General features: G+C 37.1%; 1 protein-coding gene across 4 annotated transcripts in view; it reads left to right on the top strand.

The window, feature by feature from the left end:
- The window catches only part of WAC (WW domain containing adaptor with coiled-coil), a 121,914-nt gene extending 117,403 nt beyond the window's left edge, over window positions 1–4,511 (top strand). For all 4 annotated transcript variants that reach the window (XM_027841544.1, XM_027841542.1, XM_027841541.1 and 1 more), the window contains one exon: window positions 3,048–4,511. In XM_027841544.1, the coding sequence (XP_027697345.1) occupies window positions 3,048–3,117 (70 nt within the window). In that variant the 3' untranslated portion in view covers window positions 3,118–4,511. The remainder of the gene's footprint in view (window positions 1–3,047) is intronic.
- The last annotated feature ends 11,159 nt before the right edge of the window (window positions 4,512–15,670 follow it).

The raw sequence follows: 15,670 nt of genomic DNA, 5'->3' as shown, positions 1-15,670 counted from the left end.
TGCCAGAACTCTTGTCAGAAGACATCCAGATGAGCCTGTAAGATCAGGGCATCTTCGTCAGACTATAAAATATCCACCCCCCAAAAGAGTTTTGGGGATTTTTTTTCTTTCCAGTGCTCCTGGAAGTCTTGTTACCATTAAGAGAATGATGAAGTCTGATAGATATATTCATATATTGAGAAGCACAGTTAAAATAATAATTCCCAAATGGAGATGGAATATTGCAACATGGCCTTTCGTCATGCCACGAGATGGAGATAAACATGCTTCAGTGGCCTGGGATCTTACCTGATTTAAACCCCATTGCAAACTTATGGGCTATATATAATCAAGGCTAGACTTGGAAAAATGGACTATTCATCACAGGTATGCTTGATATCCAATGTGATAAAAGTGTCATTTCATGATGAAGAATTAAGGAATATGTGTCAGAATCTTCTGAGCCCAGTGCCCAGTCATATAGATGACTGTGGCAAATATTACATTTTTACATCTAAACATATAAAAAGTTGTAAGGTGTATTGTATAAGCCAAGAAATTTAATTACTTTACTTTCTCCCTGCTAATTTGTACTGCTGTGCCACTAAGAATATTGCATCCTTTATTTTTATGTAACAACACAGAATAAACATTTCATTAAGCATGTTGTCTGTCTTGAACAGCAACTTTATGAAATTTCTCAAGGTAAGTGCACATTTTCATTAGTGAACTAGGGAACATGGATAATTCTGATTTCAAACTTCCTGACTATTTTAAGGATGAGAGCCCATGTAACACTTTATTCCATTTTGTATATGTATATTTCACTGTAGCTACTTTTATAGAGATTTGTTTCAGGTTGTGTTTGGACTAGAAAACTTTGTAAGATTCTTTTCAAATGTAAGATATTATGATTCTGCAATTAAGACCACTGTTTACACTGCTCATTGAAATTGTTACACTGTTGTTCAGATAGAACTAAATTTCTCTTAAGGTCATTTCATTTGATTGAAAAAAATTTTTTGAGCATTGAGTATTTATTGCATCATTTCAGGGCACTAAGGACGATTTACAAAGGAGTTTTATGTGACCCCTACCTTTATTAAGCTTTGTAGAGATAAGTTATACATACATGAAATAAATAATAGTACTGTCTAATAAATAAGTGCTAGAATGAGTGTTTACAGATGATCAATGACATGGGAACTAAAGGAAGCGGTCAATGTGGGCCGAAATTCCAAGGTGGGGGAAATTTAGTTACAGTACTGTTAGGTCATAGGGACATTCAGCTTGTATCTACTTACTCGCAGTGTGATGTCCTCTTGGTCATTGCCATGGTTCCTCTTCCTCTGCCTCTCCGTAGCATCCATTGCTGAACTATTACCAGTAGCCAAGAGCACAGGAATGTATGTCCTGTAACACTCAGCCCCTGTGCAAAAAGTTCCAAGCACTTGCATTGATCTCAACCCTGGTCTCTAGGTGCGCTTGCACTCCCAAGAAAAGGTGTTTGACATCACAGGTACCTCCTAGTACTAGACACTGGTGAACCAGGTGGTCTTCATTGGGAGAGTGAGCCTAGAAGGAAGGGGCAAAAGAGGATGTTGCTTTTGTTGTTGTTGACTATATATTACCTTTAAGATCTGAATTATTTCCCTCCCTCTTCCCTACTCATTGAACTGTTTGTTATAATAAAGAATAGAAAAAAAAGAAGGAAAACTGGTCAGCTGCTGTTTTTTTCTGCTATCTGTAGAAAGAACCTCCACAACTAAACCCACCCCTGTCACCCTCACTTCTTCCTCCTCCCAATTGAGAACACATTGGCTTAAGGGAAGGAGTTTCCTCCTTTTGTTCTATATGAATAAGAAAATAAGGCAATTCTAGGTAATTAAAAATGTGTTGAAGGTATTAGTGAAGACTGAAATGCCGTTGAGCATGAATATTTGCCTATGGATTGTAGCCAAGAAAATACTTAGTCTCTAAGGCAAGGTTACTAATTTTTGTGTCATGGATCCCTTTGGCAGTCCAATAAAGTTTATTAACCTTTTGCATAACGTTTTTAAATTATTGAAAGAAATGCTAGATTTCAGTTAGAGATTCTCCATCAAGTTCAAGGATCACCTGAAATCAGTTCATGAGCCCAAGAATGTCTCCTTTAGACTCAAACCTCTTTATAAAAAGGAATAGCCTTCTTTTGAGAGAAATTCAAAGCCAACCAAGGGATTAAGGGATTTTCAGGGGTACATTTGATTATAGGAGATTTTTTTTGCCTTAACACCAACTTTTAAAGCCTAACCACTGCATAAGATACAACAAGCGGTCTTTGTTTGGGGCCCTGTATAGTACAATGTAATTGAATTGCTGAAAGAAGGACTCTGACTTACTGTAAGGAGCCCATTATAAAATAATGATTAATTTATATTAGCTATCTTGTATTTAAGGCAGTCAAGGAAGCTAATAATTTTTAGACTCAACAAGAAGAATTGGGGAGAAAGGGAAAGAAAGACAGGTTCTAGTTACAGTGAGTTGATGAACAGATTTTATTTATTAACTATAACCCATTCCTTGAGCACTCCATTTTCCTTGTTGCTAAGCAGAGCTTACTTTACTATTTCTGTAATAACTCAGTGTAATTATAATATGGTATATTGATTTATCCTAAATTCTCATGTTTCTAATGTGTTGAAGTATACTTGTTGTATTATCACCCTAAAGTATTTCCATTTTATTTTTATTTTCTATAATATTGCAGTATAATTCATTTTTAAGAAAAAGTGTTCAATAATCTTGGTACTAACTTTTGTCTTCCACACTGTGAAATATTGTATGGAACATCTATCAAATTGTCTTTACAGTTTAAAGAACTTAAATCAGGCAGTTAATTACACAATTATATTTAAATGTTGTCACTTTGCTATATTCATTGGCTGCCAGATTTTCTCTGATGTTAGTGTGTGGAGTATGTATATTCAGTGATAAGTTTTATTTATAATTCAAAGATTAATAGATATACCTAATTTAGTTAATGTCATATTTGGGAAATAAGTTTAATCATTTATTTTATTTTTCAGGATACTATTTTTGAGACAACAAATTAAAGAACTTGAAAAGCTAAAGAATCAGAATTCCTTCATGGTGTGAAGATGTGAATAATTGCACATGGTTTTGAGTACAGGAACTGGTTGCCCAATCTTAACAATTTTGAGCTGCATTTGAGTAGACTTTGGACCGTTAAGCTGGGCAATGGAAATGACAAGGGGATGGGGACATGAAAGTCAATTCAGGGGAAGCTACAAGATTGATTTGTAATACCCCTGAAATGTAGATTTCTTGTAGATGTATTCTTCACGTTGTAAATATGTTTTGTAGAGTGAAGCCATGGGAAGCCATGTGTATCAGAGCTTAGACATCCAAAACTAATCAATGCTGAGGTGGCTAAATACCTAGCCTTTTACATGTAAACCTGTCTGCAAAATTAGCTTTTTTTTTTTTTTTTTATTTTGGGGGTTAATTTATCATTCAGAAATCTTGCATTTCCGAAAATTCAGTGCAGGCGCCAGGCGATCTGTGTCTAAGGCTGCAACAATTTGGAACAGTTTGGGCAGTGTACAAAATATCATGAAACAACTGTTTCCACACTTGCACCCAATCAAGAGCAGTGCTTCTCCATTTCTGTTTTTGCAGAGAAATGTTTTTCATTTTCTGTGTTCCATTTCCCCTCTGAAATCCTCTAGATCTGATTTTATCCATTTTTTAATGCTTCTAATTTTCTCTTTTCTTAAGGCACTGTTGCTATGGCACTTTTTCTATAATCTTTTCATTCCTGTGTACAGTAGCTTAAAATTGCAGTGATTGAGCATAACCCACTTGTTTGTATAAATTATTGAAATGTATTTCCATTTGCACCCTGTAAGAATGGACTTATAGTACTGCTGGGCATGTGTGCTGAAAGTACATCAATTGCTCAAATATAAGGAAATAGCCCAATGAACATGGTTGTGGGAGGGGAAAGAGGAAAAAAAACCTAGTCAGATGTGAATTGTATCTGTTGTAATAAACATGTTAAAACAAAAAAACAAAAAAATGGTTACTTTTCATTTCCTTCGGTCAGCGCATATTAGAATTTGACTACTTGGGGATTCGTTATCAGCGCTATTCTTGTTGAACATTTGTACTTAATTGAAATAATCCCTCAAGAAAAGTTTTGTTTAAAGCTTGTAAACAAAAAATTCTGTATAAAATATTTAATGAAATATGACATTCAACAAGAATGATCAAAACATCCCCAAGGGTCATATGTTAAACCCTGGTTTACCTGTCTTGCTATTATGACATTTCATTTGGAAGGATGTTTGTGTTGTAGCTAACTGTTCAAGTCTGGTGCTGACTGCTGTTCTTAGCCATCACAAAACGCTAAATTTGTGTAATTGGAGCATCCCACTGTTATCTGGAAATGGTGGAAAGCTCAGCTTTGTATATTGTTTCCTAAAGTATATTAAAAATAAAAAAAGAAATTATTGCTACTACAAAATCAACTTGGCTTTTTTTTCCTTTGCTAAAATCTTCATTGGTCCTCACATGGCATTAGCATGACACTGCCAGATACGTATAAATCTTAGTAGTTTTTGTATGCAGTAAAATCTTTTTATTTCAAAATCTTGACTTGAAATACTTTTCTCCATAGAGAGATTTCTTCTGTTGGGGCATACACTCATGTGCTTTCACAACTGCCAGCACCAAGGGCTTATTTTAATATCTTGGACACTAATGTAATATACTTACATTATGGGATACTGACTTAGAGTGCCAGAGTCACTTGTTTCTGATACATTAAGCCGATTCTATATCAAGTGTCTCTGAGAGTTTTAAGGTTCAGTCTTTTTTTTTTTTTTAATCAAATTTTAAAATGTAAGATACATTGGGTATTCACAAAAATGCAACAAAATCCTAGTGTGATTGAGAGAAATTAAAAATTTGTATTTAATCTCTAGAGAATTGTTTGTTGTTTCAGCACAAAATAGCTTTTATGGGTTTTTTTTTCCCCTTCTAAGATTATTCAAAATGTAACAGAAAAGGTATATGTCACAAGAAATGTTCATATTTTTGAGATTGATGCTATATGCTAGACTTGGAAATAGTTCATTCAAATGTAACTTTTAAGAGCTGTATTAATCTAGATCTGTTACTCCTTACTATTTCAGCACTGTGCCTTTCCTAGAAAGAAGTAGGTAATTTATTTTGTGATGTAGTAGGCAAATGTTCACTGAAGTGGATGGTGATTTCTCTTGTGATTTAAGCTAAATTTGAATACAGTTTGCGAATGTGAAACATTTATTGATTTTTGCCACTTTGTACCTCCCTATTAAAATATGTGTGTGTATATGTATACATACATTTACATATATATTTATGTTCATACCTCTGAATGAAGTAACCACACCTTATAGAAAGCTAACCTAAAGTTGCATAAATGGTATATTTTTAAGATTAACATTGAAAAAATTAAAATGTCTAAGTTGGAATATTTTTCCAATGTATTTTATTTGTCCCATAATTTATATATAATCTTACTACAGCTCTAAACTTTTGTTTAAAACATGGTGTCCAGCTGTTGACCCTTTTTTTTTTTTTTTTTGGAAGCAACCTGGGAATATCTGAGTGCTATTAAAATAGACATAACATCCCATTTTGTATTTAGTTCTTCTGTGTGTTGGCATGTGTAGCATCACCATCATTTTGTTTCTCATGTGGATGAATGAATAGTCCACAGTCTTGGATTTACACACTAGTGCCATTAGTGTCTCATTCTGGTGGGCACCATTATGAACAGTTCAAAAAAAAATTACCAAGTGGCTCTTGGGAACTTTTTTTTTTTTTCAATTAATAGAACATAATAATACATACTTAAACAGTGTTCTAGCTGATACTGGAACCAAGTGAATTTTGTGAAGATTTCCTGTTTTAATTTTTGAAGACCTTTCCATGGAAGGTTTCTTGAGAAATTTCTTCATCCTTTTTCTTTTTAAGTGATGGAACATTTTGTTTTCTACATTACTCTAATTTTTTTAAGTTTTGAAACTCGTAGACTGTACCAGAGTAATCTTTATTAATAAATTCTGGAGTACATAGTTTTTATGACTGCCCAAAAACTGAAAACTATATGTCAAGCTATAACTGTAGAGATTTTTTTTTAAAAAAAACATTTTGCTGGAGGGTTGGGGGAGTTGGATGGCAGGGGAATGAAATAGGGTGATTTTTTTCCTTGATTTTTAATCTAATGTTTGTGCCCCAGAAATTTGTTACCAGTAAAACTCAACTGTTTTTGACATTTTACCACTAAAATATAAAACTTCCTCCTTGGGAAGGAAGTAATTTGTAGAGTTAGATCATTTAAAAAGGAAATCAGTTCTTGTTCTACTGATAAGCCTAACCCTAGTGTGGAAGGAACTATTTTCTAAGGGGAAGAAGTAATTCACTCTGCATACCACAATTGTAGTTTAGGAATTAAAACTTGTTTTTAGATGTGGGGTTTGAAAATGCTGATTTATTTTCAATTACCTGTAAATATGGCTATATTCTTGTATCTGTAATGGAGTGTATAAAATTACACTAAAAAGTAATAAATATGTTTTGACTATGTTGTGCGATTATTTCAGTATACTTTGACTGTGAAATAGTATTAAAATTTATATTTTTCATTTCTATTTGTCATTTACCATAGATAATTTCAGGTATTAGGTTATAGCTTTATGGCAGTGTATGTCAAAAGATGAAACAAATAATTTGCTAGTTTAGCTGTATTTTTAATTAAAATTTCTGTTCACAACTCTGAATTTCTTTAGTAATAGAATAGTTTCTTTTATATACCTTTAAGCTATGGAATTACTACTAGAGCATTTCACTACAAGTCCTCATTTCCCAGTATAACTCCAGTCTGCTGTTTTTTGAAGCAACTTGATTTTTTTTTCTTTTTTTTTCCTTTTTTTTTTTTTTTAATTAAACTGAAATAGGGGAAAATAGAGGAAAGAGCTACTGTCAGTCCAGGCAGAATGACCTAACGATTAATCTGGTTTCCCCAGGACTCTTCCATTCATAGACCTTGGGATAAATGCACAATTCTTCAAAGTTAAGATTAAAGACTAAAATTTGCCAGGGTTCCAACATCTAACTACATTTTGGGAACTTTTAAATAAATATGCTTTAGTTGGGAAATCTGGGGTCTCTTCTGTTTTCTTTTTAATAGACATTTTGTTGTCCTCTATCCGGAGTTAAATAGAAAATGTTTGACAATTTGTAATGATCACTCAAATCTGATATTCTTATAATAGGCCATTAAATGTTGTTTGCCTTTCAAGGGCAAAATTCTGATAGGATTCTGAAGATGAAGATTAAGTGAAAGGAACTTTTTTTTTTAATATAGTAGTTTATTCCTTTCTTAGAGGGAGGTACCATATTTGAAAATAGGAGACTAAACAGTTGGGCTCCTTGGAAAAATAACACAATGATCTTTATCTTCACCAAGGCCCAGCACTCTTAAATGCCCTCTTTAGTCATATTCATATTCTCTCTCTCTCTCCCTCCCTCTCCTCCTCCCCCCTTCCCCCTATTGTTTCCTATCCTGCTACCTCCAGGCAAATGAATGAGGGAAAAGGATTTGTTAAGTGTTTATTATGTGCCATCCAGGCACTTGGTAAGTCTTGGTGATAAAAATTTTACAAACAGCAAGCGGTGGCCAGTTTTTCAGTCTGGGAGTACAAAGTAATGTTGAGTAGAGCCATAGGGTAATTGATTGGCCTGTCTCAGGAATGGCAGTATTGAATTTTTTGTTTCCCCTCTTCTCAGCTAGAGTTGGGGGTGGTGAGAGGAGGGCGAAAGGTACTCCAGCATCAGCTTAAGGTGAAGATGGCAGCAAAGAAGGATGCTGCATCTGGCACTGAGTTAGCCATGTAGAACTCTTTCCAAAGGATCCCTGGCCTAGGGTCAAAAGATCCCATCCTTAAAAAACCTTCACTAAACCGCTCTTTCCTCTGCTGTTGTCTGATATTCCCACTTTCACAGGTAATCTCTCAGGAAAGCCGTCTAGAGGCAGGGGATACAGTAGCATTTGATACTGATGACCATCCTCTCCTGAATATTTGTTCTCCTCTGGGTTTTTGGTCATCCTGTCTGTCTCTAGTTCTCTCTGACCACTTCTTAATCTTCTTTGCCTGCTACTTACCTATTTCACACCACCTAATTGAGGGCACTTCCAGGGCTCTGTCCCCTGCCCTCTTATAAGACACTTCGCAGTTTCTGAGGGACTTTATAAGCTTCATCAGGTTAATTATCTCTCTGGATAATCTATAGAATACACACACCCTCGCACCCGTGTATGTGTGTGTGTGTTTTCTCTTTTTTCCTCAACTCTATTGACCATTTTAAACTGGATGTCCTAGTAACATCTTAAACTTTACATATTTAAAATAATTTTTTTTTAGTTTTGGGGGCTAGGCAATGGGGTTAAGTGACTTGCCCAGGGTCACACAGCCAGTAAAGTGTCAAGTGTCTGAGGTTGGATTTGAATTCAGGTCCTGATTCCAGGGCCAGTGCTGTATCCACTGTGCCACCTAGCTGCCCCATCAAAATATTTTTCCCCCAAAACCCATCCATCTTTCAAATTTCTCTATTTCTCCCAAAGATGTCACCATCTTTTAGTCGTAGTTTTACAATCTTTATCCTCATGCTCCCACATGCCACATATCCAGTCAGTTGCCAGATCATGCCATTTCTAAGAAATCTGTATTTTCCACATTCTACCCCTTTCCTCTGTTTGCAACCTCTCCTCTGCACCATGGCAGTGGCCTATTAATTTGTCCCCCTTTTTTCAAAACTTTCCACTCTATTTTCAATGTAGATGCCAAAGTGATTTTCTTTAAGTGGCTTTCTGACCATGTTACTTTTCTAGTTGATAAACTCCAGCAACCCACTATTGTCTTTAGAATGAAATAGAAACTGGCTATTTTTAAAGTCCATCTTGGCCTGGCCCCAACTGACCTTTCCTGCCTCATTCCCCTTCCTGTACTTTATAGTCTAACCAAACTGTCCTCTCTGTTTGTCCTCCAGACTCCATTCCTTGAGAGTCTCCCATAGCTGGAATGCATTCCTTCCACACAGTCATCTTGGAAGATCAAACTCAAGTACCATCTTCTAAATGAAGCCTTTATCATCTCTCCTTAAATTACCCGCTATTCATTTTGTATTTAAATTTATTGTAAATACTAAGATGTATATGTTTTCTTCCCTAATAAAATGAATGTAAGCTTCTTGAGAAAAGGGACTATTTAATTTTTATCTTTATCCACAGTGCCTGGCACATAGGCATTTAATAAATGCTTATTGATTAATTGACTGATTGATCTAGTAGGCACGTTACCCCGTTCCTAGAATTTAGGAGCTCTGTTCTCTGACTTGTGCTCAGAAAAGGGAACAGAAGAAGGAAACCAGGAATTGGAAGTCCAATAACCCCCCTCTCAGGTTTGTTATACCTGTCTCTGGAAAGCTACTGTTACTTTTCCTTGAGAAGGAGTGAAGAGGGGCAGGGGTGAGAGGAGAGATCCTTTCCTCATCATTGCTATACCCTTTCCTGGAAGTCAAAGGGAGAATAAATTCTAGAAAAGAAAAGGGGCAAGTTATTTAAAGCTTACTCTTCTAGATCAGTGACTTCCAAAGTAGGGTGCTTATACACAAGAGGATCTATAGAAAATATTACAATTTATATTTATGTTTTAACTACAAAAATAAGTTTTACTAATATGTAATGTGTAAATTGACAAGCTCTCAGTCAGTCCAGATGTCAGGCATATGGTGGAGCGAGCTCCAGTGGACTCTGGTAAGTTGATTGTTAAATTTCCAGCATGAGCATTTACTCCTAAAAGCTGATTGTTAAACTTCCATTGTGAGCATTTATACCTCAGAATTTAGCAAACACTACAAATCAGGGCTTGATTGTTTTGTTGATTGTCTAGACTAAAGAAATTGATAGAGAAGAATGTTAATAATGCGGTCCTGTGTACACCTCTCTCCCCCATGTCCCAGCCCATTGTTAAACATTTACCAACACACCAGTGGTTATGTGTCCCATTAGCCCTCCATACCTTCCAGTGACCAAAAATGAAAGCTGCTACAATTCCTTGGTAATTTACAGTAGTACCGAGCATGCTCAGAAGCTGGGACAGTTTTACCCCCTTTTCTCCTCTGCTCTACCCACTATATAGAAGCAGTGGATAGAGCACTGAGCCTGGAGTCAGGAAGAGCTGAGTTCAAATTTGGCAAGCTGTGACCCTGGGCAAGTCACTTAAAGTCTTATTTGCCTATTTCTGCATCTATAAAACAGGGATAATAATAATACCTACCCTTACAAGATTGTGGTGAGGACCAAATGAAATAATAATTGTAAGGCACTTAGCACAGTGCCTGGTACATAGTAAGTGGTTATTAAGTACTGAGGTTGTTAGTAGAGCAGTTGGGTGCCCCATGTCTCATCCTTAAGGGGGAAAAATGGAATATTTTAGTTACTTGTCTAGCATCATTTCAAATTGCTTTCCACAATGTGTAGAAATAATTCACCAGTTCCACTAATAATCTATTAGCATGGCTGTAAAAAGCATAATTAGAGCATGGATCAGGTATTCCAGCACAATCAGCCCATATACTCTACATACATCTTGCAGCACCTCCAACATTAACTATTTCCATCTGTTAGCTTGTTTACCAATTTTCTATGTGTGAAGCAAAATGCCAGAATTGTTTTGATTCATGTTTCTCTAGTGATTTCAAGCAATCCTATCATCATGTCATTCATAGTTTGTACTGCCCCTCCCCCCTTTTAAGAACTGTTTCTGAGGAAATGGTTTGTGGTCTTGCATATTTGTGTTGGTTCCCTACATGTCCACCATATTAAGCCCTCATCAGAGATATGTAATGCAAAGCTTTTTCCCAGTTGATAGTTTCTTTTCTGTTTACATTGATAACTTTTCCTGTAAAAGCTTTTTAATTTCATGTGATTGAAATTGATGTGTGTGTGTACGTGTGATCATTACTGTCTTTCGTTTAGTTAAGAAATCTCTCCCTATCTGAGACAATAAAAAGTACCTAATGGCATTCTCTTCCATTTTTTTTTCTTACCCCATTTGTTTGTTTGTAAACAACTGTTAGCCATGAGTGTATATGTCCCAAATCTGGTAAATAACTAATAAGCACTTGCTAATGACATTAGGAAACTAAAATTTTCACTTGATTGTTTCCTTTTATCATGAGCTTAATTCACCAATCAGAACCTAGATGAAACTTGTGAATGCCCTTCTCCAGAACCATAAAAACTTTCCAAAGGCCCCAGCCATGAGCCTGCTGCTGGGTCACTAGGACAGAATCCTGTATGCCCTGCACTTGGGAATTTAAGCATCCCATGTTCACTTGAAAGCGATGCTAATTTGAAGTCTTGCTGGAATACCACCGTGGAGTGAAATATGTGATCTGTGGCTGGGGAGAGAGGTAACTGTCCTGGGATGCCAGTACAAGATACGCTTATTGTGACCTTTAGGAACCAGATTAGTGGTTTGTTCCTAGAGGAGTTGATATTTGTATTGTTGAATTAAGTACTCTAAATTAATAAAATTTGATTACATGCATTGATGAGTCTGAATTAGTATTTCTGTCATACTGGTCAGCATACATAATGATAAATTGGTTGGGTGTATAAATTGTGGATTACAGCTAACTCAACCCCCAACTCACTCTCATTTTGAGTCCCATGGGGGACGAACACCCTAGGTTCAAGGTACTCTTATAAGCCTACACTCCTAAAACTATAGGTCATGAAATACCTTAAGTGTATCACATACTCGGCAAGAGAACATGGTTAGCTGAAAGCAAAGGTATTTACAAAGATGGCATCAAAGACCAATAGTAACAAAACATTTCCTCTATAATCATAAGGTACACTCACATACAACTATATACAATGGCTGTGGGAAGAGTATAGACAAACATACGTAACACATGTGGCTCAGACACACTTTCCACACTGCATTGTTCCTTCTTGTGATGACCTCATGTATCTCTGCTCAGCAGAGCTCCCTGGGCTTGGCTCAGTCAATCAATTAAAAGCAGTATCATTTTAAGAATGACTTTGAGTGACTAAGTCGTTTTTTACTATTATAAATACCAAAATTAACTACAAATGACATATGAAGGAAGCTGCTATCTGCATCCAGAGAAAGAACTGATAAATAGAAGTTTGTATGCAATGATTTTATATATATATACATATTTATGTCTAATGGTAGCCATCTCTAGGGTGAGAGGAAGGGAAGAAAAAATTTGCATAACTTACAGATTTAAATAATAGATTTGCAGTTTCATGTACAATCTTTTTCTTATACTATGTTAGGGAAATGCTTGTTTTATTCCATAAATTAAAAATGAAATAAAATAATTGTAATATTAATAAAGTAAAAAATTAAAATTTTTAAACCAAGCATTTATTAAGCATCTACTCTGTGTCAGGCCCTGGACTGGGAGCTAGTAATACAAAGAAATAAAAAGAAACAATCTCTATGCAGAACAGACTTACATTTGAATGGGGGAACAGTAGATAATATAATTATATAGAGAATAAATATAAAGAGAATAAACAGAGAAAAAGACAAATTAAATGCAAGGTAGTTTAGAGGGAGGGCACTAGAAGTTGTAGAGAATGAGAAAAAACTCCAAGTAGAAGGAGGTACTTAATCTGTATCTTGAAGGAAGAGAGGAATTCGGTGAAATAGAGGTGAGAGGATGCATTGCAGGTATTGGGGAGAGGGTGACCAGTGGAAAGAAACAGAGACAGGAAGACAGAGGGTCACATGTGTTAGGCCCAGTTTGGCTTTGGAGACTACAAGGAGAGTAATATGTAACGAAAATGGGAAGGTGGGCTGGGGCCAGGTTGTTAAGTTAAACGGAATTTATCTTTGATTCTAGAGGCAACAGGGGAGTCATTTGGGTTGACCGATTAGGGAAAACACAGTGAGATCCATGCTTAAGGAAAATCATCTTGACAGTAGTTACATAAGCTGTACCAGAGAGGGGAGAGACTTGAGGCAGGAAGACCGATTAGAAGGCTATTGTAGTAAACTTCCTAAGTGGGAAGAAGTGATATGAGTGGAGAAGAGGGGTTGGATGGGAGATTATGGAGGTAGACATAAGGTTCAGACTTCTGCAGAGTTTTAGACAAATAGCTGTCTCCGGTGGTGATGTCTTATCTCTGGGTTTGTTAGCTTTAGTATATATGATTCTGGTCCTCTGGGGCTGTACCAGTCCGATCAGATTTCACAGGTTCACAATCCACCCTCTGCTCTTGCCTCTTAGGTGTGGCACTTAGAATTGAGTACAGTATTCCAGAAGTGGTCTGACTAGAGCAGCACCCAATGAGACTACTATTTCTGTTATCCTGGACACATTTTCTTAACTGAAATCCCTTTATCTGATCTTAATCTTTTTCATTCTACCTTTTGTTCTGCCTTGTGAACCCTCACTCTCTTCTTTGTTTTCACTGTAACCTCCATTCTTTCTACCTCTCTGTTCTTTCCTAGGCCATCCTCACCTCCTCGCCCCTGCACTGGCTACATTTTCCTCTCTTCTCCATCTTGACCCTTTGGTTAGCCAGGTTCCACTCTACATTATCTGTCCTCTTTTCTCTAGTCCCTTGGCCCCTTATCGTACCACCAAACTGGGCCTGCCAAGCCTCAGCCTTGGATTTGTTGTCTTAACTCCCACTCAAGTGCTGCTGAAAGAAGCTGGGAGAAAATCACGAAACTGTGCTGATTGAGTGAGTCCACCCCAGATTTATGTTACGTGATGTCAAACGGGCTCTTTCTGTAGTGAGGCAATCCTTGCACATCTCCCTAATGGATTTTCTCTCCCACTCTCCCACTATCAAGGCTTCTCTTCCAAGCCTCTTCCTCCCTGCTCAAACCTCCCATGACTCCCCCTGCTCACCCTCTTAGCTGAGAACCTTGCCTCATATTTTACAGGGAAAAAATGAGACCATTCTCCAAGAACTTCTTCTTCTTCTCTCCTCTTCATCTCATATCACTCATACTTTCTCCCACTATCTCTTCCTTCAGCCATCTCACTTGAAGAGATGGCCCTTCTTGCCAAAGCAAACCTCTCTATGTGCACAAGTGATCCCATTGCATCCTGTCTTATCTGGGAGATTGCCCATTCTATCATCCCCATTCTCTCACTAATCTTCAATCTTTTGCTGCCCATGTCTCCCTCATCTTCCAAAAAAAACCAAGTCACTTATCTTCCTCATTAGCTATCATCCTTTATCTCTCCTCCCTTTTGTTAGTAAACTGCTTCAGAAAGGCTATCTACAATCAGTGCCTCAGCTTCCTTTCCTCTCACTATCTCAGCTCTGCAGTCTGGCATCCTACCTCCTCATTCAACTAAAACCACTCTCTCCAAAAGTATCAATGACCTCTTCATTGCCAAATCTAATGGCCTTTGCTCAATCCTTATCCTTTTTTTCTCTTTGCAGCCTTCAACACTGTTGATCACCTTCTTAATGCTCTCTTCTAAGCTTTCGTGATGTTGCCCTTTCCTGGTTCTCCTTCCACCTATCTGACCACTCCTCAATCTGTCTTCTGTGCTTGATTTTCATCCAGTTTGTGTCTGCTAACCATGGGTATCCCCCAAGGCTCTTTCCTGACTTCTTTTCTCCCTCTATACTGTTTCATTTGGTGGTCTTATCAGTTCCCATGGATTCATTTATCATCTCTATGCAGATGATTCTAAGATCTATTTATCTTGCTCTGACTTCTCTCCTTATGTCCAGTTTCACATCTCCTACTGTTCGCCTATTATACATCTCAAATTGGATATCCTGTAGACATATTAAATTTAACATGTCCAAAATTGAACTCTTTCCCCCCCAAATACTCCCCTTTTCTTGATTTCCTCATTACTGTTGAGAGTACCACTATCTTCCTAGACATCTACTTTCATAATATCTTTCATATATACCCCCTTCTGAGCTTTGACACTGCCACCACCCAGGTACAAGCCCTCATCACTTCATTTGGGGACTATTGCAAATAGCTTTCTGATTAGTTTCTCTGTCTCAAGTCTGTCCACTCCAATCTGTCCTCTACTCCACTGTCAAATTGATCTTTCTAAATTAATTCTTCTCAAACCTTTCTAAAAGGTCTTCGAGGGCAGCTAGGGGGCGTAATGGATAGAGTGTCAACCTTGGAGTTAGGAAGACTCATCTTTCTGAGGTCAAATATGGCCTCAGACACTTAATAGCTTAACCCTGTTTGCCTCAATTTCCTCATTGGTAAAATGAGTTGGAGAAGGAAACAGCAAACCAATCCAGTATCCTTGCCAAGAAAATTCCCAAAGTGGGGGACATGATGGGAACAACTGAACAGCAATAACCTGAGGTTGCCACACACCTCCCTCCCTCTATTCTATAGACTTTAATGGTTCCCTTTTACCTCCAGGATAAAACATAAGATCCTATTTGGCCTTTCATAACCTGGCTCCCTCCTACTTTCCAGTCTTCTTATACCTTTCTCACTCCTACATCCTCTACTATCCAGTGACACTGACTTCTTTGCCTTCTTCTCACCTGACACTCCATCTCCTGATGCTGTGCATTTTCATTGGCTCT

Source organism: Vombatus ursinus, unplaced genomic scaffold (genome assembly GCF_900497805.2).
Source record: "Vombatus ursinus unplaced genomic scaffold, bare-nosed wombat genome assembly UNPS02014861.1, whole genome shotgun sequence".
Taxonomy (NCBI): Eukaryota; Metazoa; Chordata; class Mammalia; order Diprotodontia; family Vombatidae; genus Vombatus; species Vombatus ursinus.
Note: the sequence above shows the minus strand (reverse complement) of the source record. Positions and strands in the feature narration are given on the sequence as shown.